This window comes from Mercenaria mercenaria, chromosome 17 (assembly GCF_021730395.1).
Source record: "Mercenaria mercenaria strain notata chromosome 17, MADL_Memer_1, whole genome shotgun sequence".
Lineage (NCBI taxonomy): Eukaryota > Metazoa > Mollusca > Bivalvia > Venerida > Veneridae > Mercenaria > Mercenaria mercenaria.
Window position 1 is genome coordinate 60,065,401 of NC_069377.1, and position 19,393 is coordinate 60,084,793.

At 36.1% G+C, this 19,393-nt stretch overlaps 1 protein-coding gene across 26 annotated transcripts in view; it reads left to right on the top strand.

Annotated features, from left to right (window-relative positions):
• Window positions 1-19,393, top strand: part of LOC123537522 (twitchin-like) — a 204,523-nt gene that overhangs the window by 162,127 nt on the left and 23,003 nt on the right. For all 26 annotated transcript variants that reach the window (XM_053528310.1, XM_053528320.1, XM_053528307.1 and 23 more), the window contains 24 exons: window positions 60-214; window positions 975-1,122; window positions 1,596-1,746; window positions 2,731-2,882; window positions 3,627-3,745; window positions 4,606-4,857; window positions 5,282-5,501; window positions 6,070-6,258; window positions 8,133-8,246; window positions 8,638-8,742; window positions 9,094-9,291; window positions 9,431-9,542; window positions 10,033-10,205; window positions 10,539-10,733; window positions 11,198-11,287; window positions 11,611-11,783; window positions 12,723-12,852; window positions 13,459-13,761; window positions 14,146-14,257; window positions 15,068-15,240; window positions 15,736-16,020; window positions 17,379-17,544; window positions 17,765-17,916; window positions 18,983-19,048. In XM_053528310.1, coding sequence (XP_053384285.1) covers window positions 60-214; window positions 975-1,122; window positions 1,596-1,746; window positions 2,731-2,882; window positions 3,627-3,745; window positions 4,606-4,857; window positions 5,282-5,501; window positions 6,070-6,258; window positions 8,133-8,246; window positions 8,638-8,742; window positions 9,094-9,291; window positions 9,431-9,542; window positions 10,033-10,205; window positions 10,539-10,733; window positions 11,198-11,287; window positions 11,611-11,783; window positions 12,723-12,852; window positions 13,459-13,761; window positions 14,146-14,257; window positions 15,068-15,240; window positions 15,736-16,020; window positions 17,379-17,544; window positions 17,765-17,916; window positions 18,983-19,048 — 3,933 coding nt within the window. The remainder of the gene's footprint in view (window positions 1-59; window positions 215-974; window positions 1,123-1,595; window positions 1,747-2,730; window positions 2,883-3,626; window positions 3,746-4,605; window positions 4,858-5,281; window positions 5,502-6,069; window positions 6,259-8,132; window positions 8,247-8,637; window positions 8,743-9,093; window positions 9,292-9,430; window positions 9,543-10,032; window positions 10,206-10,538; window positions 10,734-11,197; window positions 11,288-11,610; window positions 11,784-12,722; window positions 12,853-13,458; window positions 13,762-14,145; window positions 14,258-15,067; window positions 15,241-15,735; window positions 16,021-17,378; window positions 17,545-17,764; window positions 17,917-18,982; window positions 19,049-19,393) is intronic.

Here is a 19,393-nt window from a genome sequence, read left to right on the forward strand (position 1 = left end):
GGAATGAAATTTAATTTATAGAAAATGATCCAATCAGTAGTCATTCAAATTTTCTTCAGACAAACCTGGCAAGCCTGAAGGTCCGCTAGAAGCCTCAGACTTTAGAGGAGAATCTCTTACACTCACCTGGAAACCTCCAGTTGATGACGGTGGTGAGAGAATTACCAGATACATCGTCGAGAAGAAAAAGAAAGGAACAGACAAATGGTCAAAGGTATGTGATCTATTTTTATCTTCTTACAGTTTTTGCTGAAGCCTCCAAATGTCCCTAAATGACTTATTTTAAGCAAAGAGCCAGTTTCATTCCATAATTAAAGCTACCTCTACATATATACTGATATACAGTCAAACCTTTCTGTAAAGACCACCCTTGGGAAAGGAAAAGTGGTCTTTCATTATAGGTGATCTCTCAGCATAGGTATATTTACTCTAGTTTGTTATGTCGGAAGAGAAAATAGTGCACTGTATAATGAGATTTATTCAGAGGTGGCCTTTAACATTGGCTTGACTGTGTACCTGTTTTGACAGGCTTTAAAGTATCAATTTTTTTGGACAAAACTGTAGCAGGTAGATATGCTTTAGGGATTAAGATCTTAGCTTCCCAGTCTTTAGGTAATAGATTTATACACCATTATAGTCATTACAACACCACACCAGGGCTCAAGGTTGTAAAACTAAGTTTGAAGACCAGTCGCAAAACTCAAGCATCTGATTGGCTGATTTTGAGTTCATGTTTGAAATCAACCAATGACAAAGTTGCTATTTGAGACTGGTTCTCAGACTTAATTTTCTAACCGTGATCTCTATACTGACCTTGACCTCTGTACTGACCATGTCCTCTGTAATTACCTTGACCTTGTAATGACCTTGACATCTCTCAGAAGTAGATTGAAGGTGGTTTGAATTTTCAAGCTTCCTTCATAATTGAGCTCAATGAATCTGTGTAATATTGTATACAACATCTTGTTTTGTAGGCTGGTGGCTTTGTTTCCTCCCCAACTTGTGATGTACGCAACCTGGAACCAGGAACCGAGTATGAGTTCCGTGTCATGGCAGAAAATGCAAATGGTGTCAGCGAGCCACTGGTGACCACTGAGCCAGTTCTGGCCAAATATCCATTTGGTAAGTTTGTGTAAAAAAAAAAAAAAAAAAAAAAAAAAAATATATATATATATATATATGTCTAACCTGTATTAAGCAGCCAGTAAATGGAATGACACAGTCTTGTTGCTTAAGGCAGGTGGCTGCTTAAGACAAGTTGAAATTAGAACAAAGGGTCAGTTTGGGAAGTTAGCTGACTGGTTGCTTAAGGCAAAGTGCTGCTAAATACAGGTAACTGCTAAGTCAGGTTCAACTGTATAATCAGTAATCATGCATTGATTTACACATAATTTTCATAACAAAAATACAAGCTAAATTTTATAAATTTAATTTTTTTAACTTTTCCCAATAGTTTATTGAAGAGCACTTTCACAAGTTTTAGTTAAAAAGTTAGAGTTTATTTAGACCCAAAAGTGTTGAGGGTTTTCAGCTTGTTAGGGCAATATCAGTCTAAAATAAAATGCAGTGCTAATTTTAACTTTTTTTTATTCTAGACAAGCCTGGTGCTCCAGGTGTTCCCAAGTGCAAGACTACCACAGACGACAGTATAACGCTGACCTGGTCACCTCCAAAGAGAGACGGAGGTAACCCGATCCACGGATATGTCCTGGAGAAGAGAGAGAAGGGAGAGGATAAATGGACAAGGTATTTTACAAACAACTATATTTTAGGTGGATATGACATATTGTGAAATCATTAATATTCATGGCGATCTTAAGTTTTTGTTGATTTCATATTTGTGCTATTCCACGAAATTAAATCCCAAAGAAAAAGTAAAATTCCCTTTTTTTTCCATTTTGATAATTTGAAACCCACAAATTCATATCCCAGTGAAATAGCTGTTTTAGTCAAAATCACAAAATTTCATGCCCATCAAATAAATGAGCCGTGCCATGGGAAAACCAACATAGTGGGTTTGCGACCAGCATGGATCCTGACCAGACTGCGCGCATGGATCCTGACCAGACTGCAGGGATGCGCAGGCTGGTCTGGATCCATGCTGTTCACTATTAGTTTCTCTAATTCCATTAGGTTTGAAAGCGAACAGCATGGATCCTGACCAGACTGCGCGGATGCGCAGGCTGGTCTGGATCCATGCTGGTCGCAAAGCCACTATGTTGGTTTTCTCATGGCACAGCTCAAATGATTTCGAAGTATTAACCCTTACCCTGCTAAATTTCTTTAATGGACTTGTCCATCTAATTTGGACAGTACCATTAACTGTTAAAAGGGGTGCTTAACAAAAAGATACTGGCTGATTAGCAAACAGTGCAGATCATGATCTACACTGGTCGCAAAGGCAGAATCAATCGTGTCCAGCATGGTAAGGGTTAAACCCGAGATAGTATTCTGAATTCAAAATACTATATTGAAGCATTGGACGACAGGTCATTAGCAAAAATTGGAAATGTGTAACTTGTGAAATATTTAGTTAACCAAGAAATGTGAAAAGTCGAGCAGTTTGTTTTTTGTTTATCTACCAAGTGATCGTGGTTAGCAGTCTGGTTAGCAGGTAGGTCATTATTCACAGGTTGAAGTACTTGAAGAAATGAAACTTATGGTCTTTAAGGCCAAAGGTAATCTTTTGTAAAAGTCTGACCATGCAGCTACCTTTTTATCATTGTACAGATGCAGTTATTCTGACATCCCCGATACTGAGTTCACTGCCAAGGGTCTCACCCCGGGTAAAGAGTACGAGTTCCGTGTAGCAGCTGTCAACAATGCTGGCACCGGAGACTTCAGTAACTGTACCGAACCAATCAAGGCTCAACCTCCTCCAGGTATGCCCTACTTTCTGTAACTTCATCTTTTTACCAGTTTTATCCAAGGCTCAACCTCCTCCAGGTACGTCCTACTTTCTGTAACTTCATCTTTTTACCAGTTTTATCCAAGGCTCAACCTCCTCCAGGTATGTCCTACTTTCTGTAACTTCATCTTTTTACCAGTTTTATCCAAGGCTCAACCTCCTCCAGGTATGTCCTACTTTCTGTAACTTCATCTTTTTACCAGTTTTATCCAAGGCTCAACCTCCTCCAGGTATGTCCTACTTTCTGTAACTTCATCTTTTACCAGTTTTATCCAAGGCTCAACCTCCTCCAGGTATGTCCTACTTTCTGTAACTTCATCTTTTTACCAGTTTTATCCAAGGCTCAACCTCCTCCAGGTATGTCCTACTTTCTGTAACTTCATCTTTTTACCAGTTTTATCTCGGAGTTTATGTTGTACCATAAAAGACTAATTCTAACAAGACCTGATTTATTTTCCTATTAAACAAAGAAGACGGAAACTGTGATGTTATAATGCAACAAAATCTCTGTTTATATGTCATAATTATTGCATCCTGGCATCAAACGTCATAGCAGCGCACTTGAAAAAAAATTCACACAAAACTGGCAAATATCTGGTGAATGTTGTAAAGGATGGAGATGATAATCCTTGACATCATGTTAGAATTGAAATTGAATGGCTTACTGGTCTGTAATATGTTCCAGCTAAACTATTGGTAAGATCCATTTTGTTTTCAGTTGCTCCAAAAGTCAGCCCAGAATTCATGGGTAGAGATATCATAGCAAAGAGGGGCCAGCCGTTTAAAATCAGCATTCCCTACAATGGAAGACCTATACCCACCGTGGAATGGTCAAATGTAAGTTTGTACAAAAATTTTACTCTTTTTTGATTTGTATGTATTGAAATGTTTTGAATATTTTTTAAATAATAATTGCAATTTTAATGATGTTATGCTTGTAAATCTTGTTTATAATAAGGTGTAAAAAAAAAATTGTTTGTTTCCTGTATCGTGACCTACCCTAAATTTTTGGCCTGACCCTAAATGTTTTTATGGCCTTGGAGAATATTTTTTTCAACTTTTGAACAAAAAGTTACAAAACTTCACCTTTTATGCTTTAAACATGGTCAGTGGTGTTAGAAATCAACTTACTGATACTCTAAAGGCAAAACCCCCTTATTTGTATTCATTTTTTGACATAAAAATAATTTCCGAAAAGTCTCACTTAATAAAAAAAAATTCCCCCCCAAAAATTTTTCCGACCTACCTACCCAAATTTTTTGAGCATGTTACTGGAAACAATGAATTTTTTTTTTAGGCCTAAGCCACTAAAGGTGCTCAAGCAAAGCTCAATGTACTGGGGACTGGCCTCTTTTGGCAAAGTGGTAAAAGTTGCTGACATGGAATCACCCACACTACCCTGGGTTCCAAACCTCACTTTTGGTGTATTTGGGTGTAAAGTTCTTTTATGTGAGGAAAAGCAGTGGCTTATGGAAGTCTGGTGGTTCTACCCAGGTACAAGCCCTTGCCCAGAGTACTGTTCTGAGAGGCATCTTCTTCTTTCTTAAAAATATGTAAAGTTGCCACTTGACCTTTAACTCTGTTGGTGTTTCTGATATTACTTATAACCCAACAAAAATCACTAGATAAACTGTTCATATACTGGATAAGTTGATTCTATAAAATGATATTAGAAGAGAAAAAATTATATAACACAGAATGGTTTGAAAGTGAATGAAGAACCAGGCCGCGTAGCATTTGAAAATGACCTCAACAACATCGTCTTGAAATGCAAGAGCGCGGAGAAATCTGATGCGGGAAAATACAACATGGTGATGAGGAATGAGCTAGGAATGGACTCTGTTCCAATAAACGTGATCGTGGTTGATGCTCCCGGCAAACCTGAGGCTCCCTTGGTGGCTTCTGAAGTTACTTCTGACAGCTGTCTGCTGAAATGGAATCCACCAAAAGTATGGAAACTTCTTGAATAGAATCGGTTTTCATTTAGAATTTTCATTTTCTTACTTTTCTACAATGTTCTAACTTTTACCAAAGCCCTAATAATGATATTTATAGGTCATTGATTTGAGTCGAGATTGCATCAGCAGTATTGTGCAATTTTTCTCCATGAAAGAATTGGTGCACATTTCTTCATGCACAGCTAATAATGGTTTTGTAACAAGAGGCATTTACTCTGGAAATGATAACACTTTTGTTTTTAAGCCTGAATAAAAATGAAAATATGGATATAATAAACTTTTTAATGCCACAGAACACGCTAAAATGACATATGACGTTAAAACACCCAATACAAAATTTAGACATCAATGCATGATTCCGTTGTAAGTAGCCGACATTAAAACGAGTACATATATGTAATAAACTATAATTCAGGATGATGGAGGCAGTCCGATCCAGAACTACATCGTTGAGAAGAAGGACATGCGTACTGGTGATTGGGTCCCATGCACGAAGTATTGTAGGGGAACCAGCTACGAGGTCCTCAATCTCTCTGATGGACATGAGTACCAGTTCAGAGTCAGCGCTGAGAACGAGCATGGTGTTAGTGAGCCAGTCATGATGGACCAACCCATCACAGCACAAAACCCTTGGAGTAAGCTAATTCTTGATTTCAAACCCAGTCTGCATCATTTTTCTTGGCTGTGTTATTTGCTTCAAAAGGATCTTTTTATACTATTAGATTTTATTTTGCAACTTTCCTTGGAAAATTGGTGATGTAGAAATGAATGTAGGTTAGTAAAAAATAAAGAATTTAAAGTACTGTTGTTTTGGTAATAATAGCAGTGGTGTAACCTTTACCTTGCTAAGTTTCTAAAATGGACTGGTCCATCATTCAGTTTGAGCAGTACAACTTATGATTCAGAGGGGTGCTCACTGAAAATTTACTGACTGAATAGCGACAAGTGCAGACCATGATTAGCCTGCTTGAATGTCACAGGATGCCAGCAGGCTAAAGGTCAAATTTTTGCTAATATTAGTAGACGGAATGACCTGCAAGTTCATACCTCTCATGCATAGTATGCAGCATTATCTCAAAATGCATAATCAAATAATTATGTGAAAGATTCTAAAATACATGAACTATTTCTATTTTTCTTATCTAACTTATGTAAAAATTGTGAAATTTAGCAAAGTTAATGATATTTTCCTTGTTATTTTAGCTCGTCCAGATGCACCATCTGGATTAACACCTACAGATATTGATGCCACATCTGTCACTCTCAGCTGGCAGAAACCTAAATACGATGGCGGTAAAAAGATTCAGGGTTATGTTGTCGAGTACAAGGAACCAACCTCCAACAGGTGGAAACAAGCTAATGCTGCACCTGTGACGGGAACCAGCTTCACAGGTAATAAAGCGCCATAAAGTAGCTTTGAAATGTTGATTTTTATATTCTTCAAAGGTTGAAATATTTTCACATCAGCTAGAGGTAAAAAACATGACACAGCAATGAGAAAAACTTTGAAATTTCAACAAGATTTATAGGGCATAGTTAAGACATTCCTTTTTACGTGTGTGACTGATTGGACAGCAAGATCGGAAACACAATTTAGAGAGTGAAAAAGCTGTTGAGATGGTCCCCTAACTGAATGGACATTCATTTTCCCAGCTAAATTGTGAATCAAACTCTTGAATATTGTGAGGGTGTTATTTTCTCTCTTTTTTTGAGTCGGCTAAAGCAAACCTTTTGCGAGTCTAGAAAATCAACGATTCTTTAAATGGACCAATAAACAGTGAAGGATGTATTCCATTGATTCTCAAACTTCAAAATGTTCATGCATGAATGAGTTTAAGTTGTTCCAATTTCCTTTGCTATGACCAATATAGATGTAATCTGGCATAGATAAGACTTGTAATTGTGGCAGTATTCTCGATTAACTCAATTCAGTATAAATATGCATTTAAAATTGCGCAGGCTTACAATGCTTTGGGTAACATCCAGCGAAAGACAAAAAAAATTCCACAGCTCTTGAATAAGATGCGTATTACGTAAATTACGTTAGAAATAATGCAATACGTATGTCTAATAATTTATAACGTATTAAAAACGTATCAATTAAAATACAGAAACGATATTAATGCTTTTTTAAAAACAAATTGAATGTCGGATGCGTTAGTAACATGCCATCAGTCTTATTCTCCACATGAGTATACCACGCATCGATATTTCTATAACTTATGGTATTGAATTTTGCAGTCCATACATGATAATTTATCGGAAGAAAGTCTTACTGGTTTGTTTAGCCTACTGATATTACAAAATATTTTAAATTCTATTCTTCGAGAAATAAACAAATCGGCGAAAATTAAATTGTAATTTTTTGTAGTTTTTGATATCGAAAGATAAATGTCAATTTGTTTGGCTGCTTCACAAACGAAACAACTTTTTTAGAAAAATTTAAATTAGAGGTAATTTAACCGTAAACTTCAATGTCAGATACTGCCAATTGCTGCTAAATGTCTTCGTATCATCACAATTTGTAAAATAATTTGTTCAAACTGGAGAAAAGTGTAATCGTATCCGGATATAATATTTTGGGTAAATATCGAGCTGTGTTATGAAATTTTAAGAAAAAAACTAAAAACAAACTGAAACTGGTAGACTATACTGTCAGTACATCAATCATTAGCCGACTCAGGCCATTCAGGCCTTTGATTTTTTGGCCAATCTGACTAAAGTACTTGATCTTCTAAACGAAGATCTGAGAACGACCCATTCACATTCGTCTTCTGTATATTTTGGATTTCCAGTATTGCTATTTTTATTTTATCCAATCAGACGACATGTTCGAATGTCAAAGAGTAAGAAAAATGTGCAGTTATTCCAGGGCTCGAACCCAGGACCCCTCGCTTACAAAGCAAGTGGCCTACCGATTGAGCTAACCGGCTATCTGATACATTATGACATAAGAATTGTAAATATCAAAAGTCAAGGCTACAGGTAGATTTGCAAGATGTTGTAAGTTAGGCTCTGATTGGCTAGCGAAAGGGTCATCAGAACGAGGCAATGAATAGGTCGTTCTCAGATCCTATGCGTAGCGTAATAGGATATGTACTTTAGTCAGATTGATTTTTTGGCTGACAGTTGCACAAATAATACAAATATATAGTAGAAAATTAAGATATTCTGATAAGAATTTCTTCCAAAAATTTGTTTGGAGATTCCAGTTGACAACTTGCACATAGATTGATGTTCATGCTTGGCTTTATGTATTTTCACAGTTGGTGATTTAGACAAAATGCAGGAGTATGAGTTCCGGGTCAAGGCAAAGAATGAAGCCGGTCTCAGCGAGCCAAGCCACGCTACTGAACCCATCCTTACACATCCAAAATTCAGTAAGTTACAAACTATTACATCAAACCTATCCAACACTGTTCTGACGGTACATTCAGGCAATGCTGAATAAGCATAAATAAAAAAACCAACACACACACAAACTTCTGTTGTAACAAATGACAACTGGCTTATTACAGTAATTTGTGCACAAATTGGAAGTAGGCAGTCAGTTCCAAGATACGCGATATGAAATTTATCTAAAATGGAGTACTTCAACTGTAATAAAACATGAAAATATTTTTAATTTCTCCTTTATACAAGAACCTGAATAGAAGTTTTGGGAAAAGATATTTGAGTTTGTAGTATATTGTACTGATATGTTTATTGTTCCTGTTATAGCCAAGCCCCATCCACTATTCTTTACTGATATGTTTATTGTTCCTGTTATAGCCAAGCCCCATCCACCAGGAATACCAAACATTTCAAATGTTGGAAGGAACTTTGTGGAGCTCACCTGGGACAAACCATTAAAAGATGGCGGCAGCAAAATTACAGGTATACCTGTGTGACAATTTTTTTTATAAAGATTTTCAGTGCATGGAAAGCATTACAATGATAATTCCTGTCTTTTTAGTTCATAAATACGTCAAAATTTTTAGACATAGACATAGTTTGCTCCAGTAGATAGACATGTAAGCTACTGAATTTTAACAGCATATTTATCAAGATCAATATTTAGTGGTATAATATCCTGTTTTGACCTGAATAATTGATGTGTCCTTTGTCAGAATAATTTGTTTGAACAAATTGCATGTATCACATCCTTCAATTGTCCAATGCTGAACTGAGTTATTTTTGTACACAGTATTCTTAAAAATAAATGCCTGATGTTTATGTTACTTACAGGTTACATTGTTGAGAAGAAACCTACAGACAGTGACACCTGGCAGAAGGTTTCTGCCATTCCATGTATTGATCGTAACTACCTTGTAGGCGATCTTGTTGAAGGTTCCGATATGGAATTCCGTGTGTCGGCAATAAACGCTGCTGGTCAGAGTGAGCCAAGTGGTGCAAGCAGTCCAGTCAAGGTCAAAGAAAAGATTGGTATGTAATTTGTTAAATAACAGTAATTTTCACAAAATGCACTCTCAGTATTTGGATTTATCGGTTAACATGACTTATGAAAGGTGACAAAAAACTTTTAAAATGACATACATTGTGATAAAATGTTTGTATATTTCAGTTGGTCATGCTCCAGATATTGTAAAGCAGTTGCACAACGTGAGTGCCCCAGCTGGAGGAGAGGCCGTGTTCTCAGTACAGGCCGAGGGCAAGCCAGAACCAGAAATTGTTTGGTGAGTATTTACTCGCAATTACTTGGTCTAGCTTTTATCTGTATTCAGACCAAGGGCAGACTTCAACTGGAAATTGTTTTGAAAATCATAACCATGCAGTGTTCCCAGTGTAAACTGAGGCCATGACTGAAAGCATGTTGGGACAGCTTTATTATGAAATATTTGGTGACACAATGTTTTCTGTTCAGGATGAGAGTAAACTTTGAATGTGAAATGATTGGTCATAAAAAGTAGGTCAGGCGCAAAGTTCTGTTGCTTTTTGATTGGAATATCTAGCCGTGGTGTTTCAGAACAAAGTTGAATTGAAACCCAGTTTATTCATAAAGTTGGAACAGTTTTCTAGTACTATACAAATTTACACTTGTACATTCACATATAATTAGCAGAAAGGTTCATGCAGAGTGATTAGACCAAAAATTGTTTTTCTATTTCTGAAGGCTTCATTTCAGAAAAAAATAACCTGTTACCATATTAATATTTACACTTATAGGTATAAAAATGGTGTACCTCTGGCAAACACTCCCCGAAGTCGAATGAGGAAGGATGGTGATGTATATATAATGACCCTCTCTGATGTCACACCTTCTGACCAGGGAAAGATCTCATGCGAACTGCGTAACACACTTGGCACAGACAAAAGCACTTGCAATTTCAAAGTTGTTTGTAAGTTTATTAAAGAAATATGCTTTCATCACAGGTCAATTTTTCTGTTTTCTTGATGTGAATTATAGGTTAAAGTGTTTAGTCGAAAAGAAAGGTTAAAATTCAAAGAATACAGGTGTGTTATTTTCCTTTTAAATTGATATATGTTTTTAGGTACAATCAAGTATTTTGTCTGGTTAGCAGATATAGTTTTTGTTTGGTTCTACAGATAACTACTCAAAATTTCATTTATATGTAAAAATATTTAGTTAAAAAATTCTGATTTCAAAATAAAGATGCAAGATTTTTATTTTTTCAGGTGATTATTTTATTAATTCAATTATTTTTTATTAGCTCCACCAAAAATAGACAAAGATGTGAAGGATCAGACATTAATGTGTGGTGAACCATGGAAACTCAAACTGCCACTCAGTGGGGATGGGCCGTTTGATGTTGTCATTAAAAAGGACAACAAAGAACTGCCAATCACAGAGTCGCATCGTATGAAGGTCTCGCCATTTGATGATTTCTGCACTATTCAGCTCAAAGGTATCAAACTAACTTAGTATGAGCATTTCAGATATTTTGAAATCATTAAGGTTCGTAGGGGACTAGTTTTTGTGGATTTCGTTGTTGAGTCAATCCGGAAAATTAGTATCCCGGGAAATTAGTATCTCAATGAACAGGCACAGTTCCCATTCTTTTATCATGATAAGTAGAAATTTACGAAGTCTATCCCAGCAAAGTAGATGTTTTTGTAAAAAGCACAAAATTTTGTACCCGCAAAATTAAATGATTTCACAATACATGTACAAATATAAAAAAGTCATCAAAATCCAAAGATTTTCAAGCAAGATTATAATAATACCTCCTCTTAACATAATTATGTCTCCCAAAAAATGTGGGCAGATCCAAGATTAGAACCTTCATCGACTAAGTGACAGTACCTAGTTACAACAAAACTGTGAACGCTAACCACAATTCTATACTGGCATGTTTTTTTATTTTTGCAGAATTGGAGATGGGAGATTCTGGCCAGTACAGAGTTGAGGTCTCCAATGACAGTGGGATGGCAAGCTGTGCCTTCAGGTTGAATGTTGTCAGTAAGTACTTATTGAATATTTTTACAGATGTTACTGCCACACTAACCTGGTAGCATAGTTTCCTGTATCAAGTGAAGGAGGTTGTGGATTCGCTCCTTGGCCACTTCATACCAAAGACTGGTCGTGGAAAGGGCCAGCCTTGATATCATTACGCTAATGCTGTTTGTATAATAATATGCGCTTTTTCTTTCCATACATGATAGACAGTGAATTTAAGTATTTAAGAGTATGAGCAAAAATAAAACCATCACAAATATTATCTACTCTACAGTGTTTATCCAGAATTCTGATATCAATGTTGAAAATATTCTGTTTACTCCCAGATATCCCAAGTGCCCCTGTTGGACCTCTGGATGTATCAGAAATCACAAAGAACACATGCCATCTCTCCTGGAAACCGCCGAAAGACGATGGCGGCTGTAAAATCCTCGGTTATATGGTAGAGAGACAGGAAGTAGAAAAACCGTACTGGACCACCGTCTCATCCAGATGCAAGGTTTGTGTATTCACAGTTATTATTAGATTTGATTCAGAATTTTCAGAAATAGTATGTTGTTTGCAATGTACCGTATATTCTCTAAATAATGCTTCTCCTGCAAATAAACGCAACCACTCTACATTTAAAAAACAAAAAAAAGAATTTTTATTTTTTGTTCTAAGTTAATTTACCGTTATGTCATAAGTGAATACCAGCAGTAAGGTAGTGTTACAATTGTTAATATGCCTTCATTATAGTTGCATTTATAGTTTATATTGACTAAAGCAGTGTAAAACACCCCATTTTTAGGGCATTCAGATGCCCTCCTTTTGCAAAGTGTATTTTGGCCCAGGAGGCGTTAATATGGGAACATACGGTATAAAATATTTAGAAGAATGATGGATGGTACTGTGTGAAGCTTTCATGCTCTCTGCAGTGGCGGTAACTTAACCTTTACCTTACTAAATTTTTAAAACAGACTGTTCCATCATCCAGTTTGGGCAGTTCTTATTATTATTGAAAATTTACTGACTGCATGAATAGCGAACAGTGCAGACCATGATCAGCCTGCCTGGATGTGCAGGCTGATCTTGGTCTGCACTGGTTGCAGAGGCAGAATCACTTGCCAGCAGCAGGCTGAAGGTTAATAATAAAAAAAGAAACTTTGCTTTGGAGAAATTAATCTTTCTTGAAATTCAGAAAAGTTTTGTCCTCGGGGTTTCGGACTTGAAATCTGAGGTGCGCATTAAACATAAGTGCTTCCAATACATGAGTGTTTATAGTATGTATGATTTATGAGAAAGATGCAGACTGCTTAATTGTGTTATATATGGACCCCGGAAATCTAAGCAGAAATAAATTGTATATTTAGCAAGATCATATATTTGCTCAGAGATTTGTTTTCTACTGAAAAGTTTAGACGACGGCTTAGTGAACTTATTAAATCTTTTACTTCAGGACACGGCAATAGACGTCCAAGGTTTGATGGAGAATGGAAAGTACTTGTTCCGTGTTTCAGCCATTAATGATAATGGCCAGTCTGAGCCTCTCACAGCTGAGAGCCCAATCATTGCAAAGATGCCTTACGGTGAGCCATACAAAATAAATACTCCATTACTTCTCACTGTCTTGTCACAAATACTTTAAGCAGATAGCATTGTAGAATTTTGTCATTGATCTTTACAAAATTAAGAAAGATTTGAGACAAAGATTCCACTTTAATATTGCTTTAAAGATTTTGTGCCATTGGCTACCATTTGTCCAATGCTGTCAATTCCTTTATTATAATAATACACAGGGTTTTGTTTTGAAATGTTTATGATTATTAATACCCTAGAAAATCTTGGTGCTTAGGCTACTTTTATTTTAGTAATGTCTGATATGTTTGTTGAATAAAAATTTCTAAACAAAAGTATTGTAAAACATCCCATATTTGCAGAAAGTTTTTGCTAGATTCTTCGGCTTCACTTAACTTGAAAAATTAAAGTGACTGGCTCATAGTTGGGATGAAATTTTCTACATGTTCGTTTCAAAATTAAAGCACCTTGTTTATAGTTACCTGTTTTTGAGACAAAAAAAAAATACTTTTTAGGGATTTTTTTTTTTTTTTTAATTATGAACAGGTCACTTTAAAAGCTGCTTTTAGGCATTCAGAAACTTTTTTCACAAAAAAATTGTTTCTAATTTTACTCAGATGTGCCAAATGCTCCTGGTATACCAGAAGTCGAGGAAGTTGGAAGTGACTTTGTCAGCCTCAACTGGGCCAAACCATCCTCTGATGGTGGTGGTAAAATCACGTCCTACTGGGTAGACAAACGTGAACACGGTAAAGAAGACTGGACACGCGTAAACACACAACCATGTATTACAAATATGATAAATATTCCAAATCTGATCGAAGACAGGAGATACGAGTTCCGTATATTTGCTGAAAATGGCGCTGGCCTGAGTAAACCATCGATGGCTTCAAACAGCATCAAAATCAAAGATCCAAATGGTAATGTATAATGTATATGTTCCACAGTTTTAACGCATTAATAATTCATTTAATCAAAATTTTCAGTTTTAACACATGAATATTCATTAGATTGAAATTTTTTCAGTTTTAATTTTTAACACATTAATATTCTTTAAGGGAAATTTTTTCATTAATGTTTGAAATGTTTAGGAAACGTATTGTCAGGTATGAACATAATATATTCATTAAAATTAATGAATAATCACTTTCTGAAAAGTGGTATTGTATAAAAACGTCTTGTAATATTCTTTGCGAATAGTTGTACTGTTAATGTATTACTGTTTGGATTAGGACAAAATTGCTGTACATTTCTGAATTGGAGGGTTTTTGTAAGACATATATTTTATTTATATTTACAAACAGCTGCTGTAGCTCCAGAGTTTACCGAGCAGCTCAGAAAGGTTCATGCCACTGAGGGTAGGACCGCTAGATTTGAGTGTGAAGTGAAAGGAACACCAAAACCAGACATTGCTTGGTATGCTAACGTTATATTTGGCCGGATTTTTTAATAAGAATAGAATTTTCTTAAAGTGTCAATGAAAAGACTATTTATAGAAATCATGTCATGCCATGTCAAAATGTTTTAGAATGAAAAATGCACAGACAGTGTATCTTTGAGGTAATTTTGTCATGGAGGAGCAAATTGTAAGTGTATCATGCAGTTTTTTTCCTTTTCTTTCTCCTGTTTCAAAGGTGGGGAAGTTATTTAATGCCTGCATTATGTGTTTTCCAAGGTAAAGTAAAATTTGTCCAGTTTCTGTGGGTACTATAAAATTATGTGATAAGGTAATTGTTTACGACCAAACTTATTTTTATATTTGTGACTTTATTACTCCTGCTACAAGTTTCCAGTCTTTCTGTTGGTCTAGATGGCACATGCTGACCTGATATATTTCATAGCATAGTAAACTTCTGATATTAATTTTGATTAAAACAAAATGGCTGCCACATTGCTGGCATAGTCAGATTGATTCAGATCATTTATGAGAAACTTGAGCAGAGCTAGAGTATCCACTTTACAGTATACTGTGAGATCATTTCATTTTGTAGGCACAATTCTTTGTGGTTTGGGTCAAACAGTCAAATTTACAGGGATATAAAATTTGGGATTTCAACTTTCGAACATTAGGTGAATGTGAATTTTGAGTATCCGTTGGAATTTAATTGATAAGTGGACTGACAAACATAAAATCCATGAATATCTGTTGCTCATGAATATTAAATGATTTCACAGTATCTGCCATATTTGGCAAGGTTTCTCCATTCTTTCCTAATTCACATACAGGTTCAAGGGTAGCCGGGAGCTGTTTGATGACAACAAACACGAGATCGTATCTGATGGCGATATGCAAACACTGATCATCAAGGAAGTGTTTGGCGAAGACGCAGATGAATATCAGTGCCGAGCAACAAACAGAGGTGGCTCCAAAACCAGCAGGGCCGACCTTGAAATCAGCTGTAAGTTCAAACCTTGCAGATGCATTGCTATCTTTTTGAAATACTATTTATAAGCTTTTATGTTGGAAATGCAGCTGTGTATAAAACTATTGTAGTTTTATACCAAGATTAGTTTCATATTTTTGTTGCCTAGAGGAGGAACAAGTTTTCTGTACCTTCTCATCCATAAGGGATTAGCAAAATAGCTATAAATAATAAGGTGTTGGTACCATAATGGCAAAAATTGTGTTTGTTTTAATTATGTAAAAGTCATTTATTAGAAGGATAAGTTTGAAGAAAATATCCCAAGTATGTTAAATCAGACCTATTTGCAAGTGTTAAATTTTTGCTAATTCAGTGGTTGTTATTATTTTGTAAAAATTATTCCAGAAAAATGTTCCATATGGCTTGACACCCATAATTAGGTTGTTTCTAAATTCTGCAAAATTTTGATCACACAAAATATCTAGACAGTAATGCAAGAAAGAATTTATTTCAATTCAATGTATATTTTAGCACCACCAAAGATTAATGTTCCTCCGAGATTCCGTGACGTGTCAACATATGAGAAGGGTGAAGATATTGTACTCAAAATTCCATTCACTGGTAACCCTAAACCTACTATCAAGTGGATCCGGGACGGAAATGAGATCTCTGGACATAGATATCACATTGACGTCACTGAACGTCATGCCTTCCTCACCATCAAGTCGGCGGTGAAAGAAGATGATGGCCCATGGAGACTTCAGCTTGACAACGACCTTGGAACTGACTCCGCCCTCATTAAAATACAAGTTAATGGTAAGCAAAAAGTCTTTATATATAGTCAGACCTGTGCTTGAAGATCACTGTCTCTTAAGACAGTTACAGTCAAACCTGTTTTAAGCAGCCAGAGTCACACAGTATGGCTGCTTATGGCAGGTGGCTTCTTAAGACAAGTTGAAATTAGAACAAATGAGCCGTGCCATGAGAAAACCAACATAGTGCATTTGCCACCAGCATCCGCACAGTCTGGTCAGGATCCATGCTGTTTGCTAACGCTTTCTCTAATTGCAATAGGCTTTGAAAGCAAACAGTATGGATCCTGACCAGACTGTGCGGATGCGCAGCTGGTCTGGATACATGCTGGTGGTAGATGCACTGTTCGTTTTCTTATGGTGCAGCATAAATATTGAAAAATTGGCTTACTGGCTGCTTAATACAGGTGAATGCTTAAATACAGGTGGCTGCAGAGACAGGTTTTAACCAACTTAAGAATAAAAATGACCACTACAGCAGTTTGACAATATGGAGATGTTTTTTTTCACTAAACAGAAATGAAAATGCCAATTTAGAGAATAATTAGTTGACTTCATATTGACTGACCTCCAGTAGACTGGCTCTATGCATTAAATCTTACAGAATGACAAAATACAAATTTGAAAATACTGCCAAATCATTTAAAACACAATATTTAAGTTTCCTTTAACTGGATTTGCTCTCAGTCACATAGATGCTTATTGAGTAAAGAATAGGAATGTTTCTCATTGCAGAGTTGGTGCAGCCGTTCTGCGCCTGCGCGGAATTATTTCCATTGGAGCGCACGGCAAAATTACTCATTTTTTTGCATGTCCGCGCGCATTTAGAGTATCAAATGCATAATATACTGACTAGAGGTTAGGGTTAGTATCACCATGGTTACAAAATATATACTTTTAAGATATTTTCTTTCAAATTTAGTTAATCCGGTATATACCGGAGTCTGTAATATATCACAGGTGCACCGACTCTGTATTTAGTCACAGCCTCCCAGAGGATGAATGAAATCTCATTTGTTTAATATGAGGTTTAATAAGATTTTACCCAGTTTATGAGTCCTTCAGATCTGTTTCATTGTATAGATATTTTTTCTTCCAAACATAGATTGTAAAATTTAGATGTACTGTGAAATCATTAATATTTGTGGGAGCGATTTTTTTTCTGATTTCATGACTGTGTCAGTTCATGACATTGCATCACTGCAAAAGAAAAATGTCATTTGTTTTTTATCTTAAAGGTTAAAATCATATCCCCAAGAAATAGTTATTTTCACCAATACTATGAAATGTCATGCTTAAGAAATCAAATGATTTTAAAATAATTTACATGGTTTTAATGAATCATGTTTTATTCACTTTCAGACCGTCCAGAGCCACCAAGATTCCCGACTGTTGAGAATATCAGTGACGAGTCTTGTGTGTTGTCATGGAAACCACCACTTAGTGACGGCGGCAGTTTTGTTACAGAATATTTCATTGAAAAACTAGAACTTCCATCTTCCAATTGGTCTAGAGTAGGAACTAATAGGTACTATCACATGACTCCTTATATAAAGCACTGATATGTAGTTTGTCCTATGTGACAGGTCTGTATTCAACATGTATTTACTGGGCAAATTAGTCAAAAATTTAAAAATCACACAGTGAAAATTAATTTCTGATGTCATGTAAAAAAAAAAGCTATATTGCATAATCATTATTTAAAAAAAACAACAGTTATCAACAGTGAATGCCATTTTTATTCACAGATTAACTGTACATAACGTGACCGGACTTTCCCCAGGCAAACAATATCAGTTCAGGGTTTCAGCAGAAAATTTCTACGGGCGTAGCGAACCTTGCGAGCCCACAAAACCAATTACAACCGAAAAAATTCCAGAAAGCAAGAGAGGCAAACTGGGTATGTGATAACTTTACAGTGCAAGTATGATGTACATTTTTATATTAAATTAAATTAACTAATGTGATATGCAAAATTGTAATTCATGATGACTCAACAGTTATGATATTTGCCTTTCATTTTTTATGCCCCCGAAGGGAGGCATATAGTTTTTGAACCGTCTGTCGGTCTGTCCGCAATTTTCATGTCCGGTCCATATCTTTGTCATCGATGGATGGATTTTCAAATAACTTGGCATGAATGTGTACCACAGTAAGACAACGTGTTGGCGCAAGACCCAGGTCCGTAGCTCAAAGTTCAAGGTCACACTTACAGTTAAAGGTCATTTTTCATGATAGTGCATTCGTGTCCGGTCCATATCTTTGTCATCCATGGATGGATTTTCAAATAACTTGGCATGAATGTGTACCACAGTAAGATGACGTGTTGCGCGCAAGACCCAGGTCCGTAGCTCAAAGGTCAAGGTCACACTTAGACGTTAAAGGTCATTTTTCATGATAGTGCATTCGTGTCCAGTCCATATCTTTGTCATCCATGGATTGATTTTCAAATAACTTGCCATGAATGTGTACCACAGTAAGACAACTTATCATGCGCAAGACCCAGGTCCGTAGCTCAAAGGTCAAGGTCACACTTAGACGTTAAAGGTCATATTTCATGATAGTGCATTGATGGGCATGTCCGGTCCATATCTTTGTCATTCATGCATGGATTTTAAAATTATTGGGCATGAATGTGTACCACAGTAAGACGACGTGTCACACGGCAGACCCAGGTCCATAGGTCAAAGGTCCTAAACTCTTAACATTGGCCATAACCATTCTATGGAGACAGCTCTTGTTTTATCATGTATTGAAAATCTGACTAACTTCCTTGAAGTTTGTAAGATAGCTTACACTTCATCAAAAATAGTCATGAATTTAAAATTGGTTAGTATGAAAGGAGCCTGACTGATAAACTTAACATATTTATTGTTCTGAAGCATTGATTTATTAATTGTATAATAAATGAGGATGTAAAATATAAACATTGTTCAGTTTATATGTTCTTTCTGTTTTATTTTCAGATGAATTTGGACGCAAAATCAGAGGAAAATACGATGGACCAAAGATTGCCGACTATGATAAATTATGTAAGTAAAATGCATTTTGTATGATTTATCCCCCCACCAAAGGTGAAGGGGATATTAGAAATGCTCTCCGTCCGTGCGTCCGTCTGTCCGTCCGTCCGTCCGTCCGTCCGTCCGCAACGATATTTGTCCGGAGCATAACTCCAAAAGTACTGGAGGGATTTTCTTCAAACTTCATACACTGATAGAACACATTGGGAGGAAGTGCAGTGTGCAAGAACAATAACTCTACCTTGCCTATTTTTTGAGTTATTCCCCTTTATCTTATTTTCTTAAAAAAATTTGTCCGGAGCATAACTCCAAAAGTACTGGAGGGATTTTCTTCAAACTTCATACACTGATAGAACA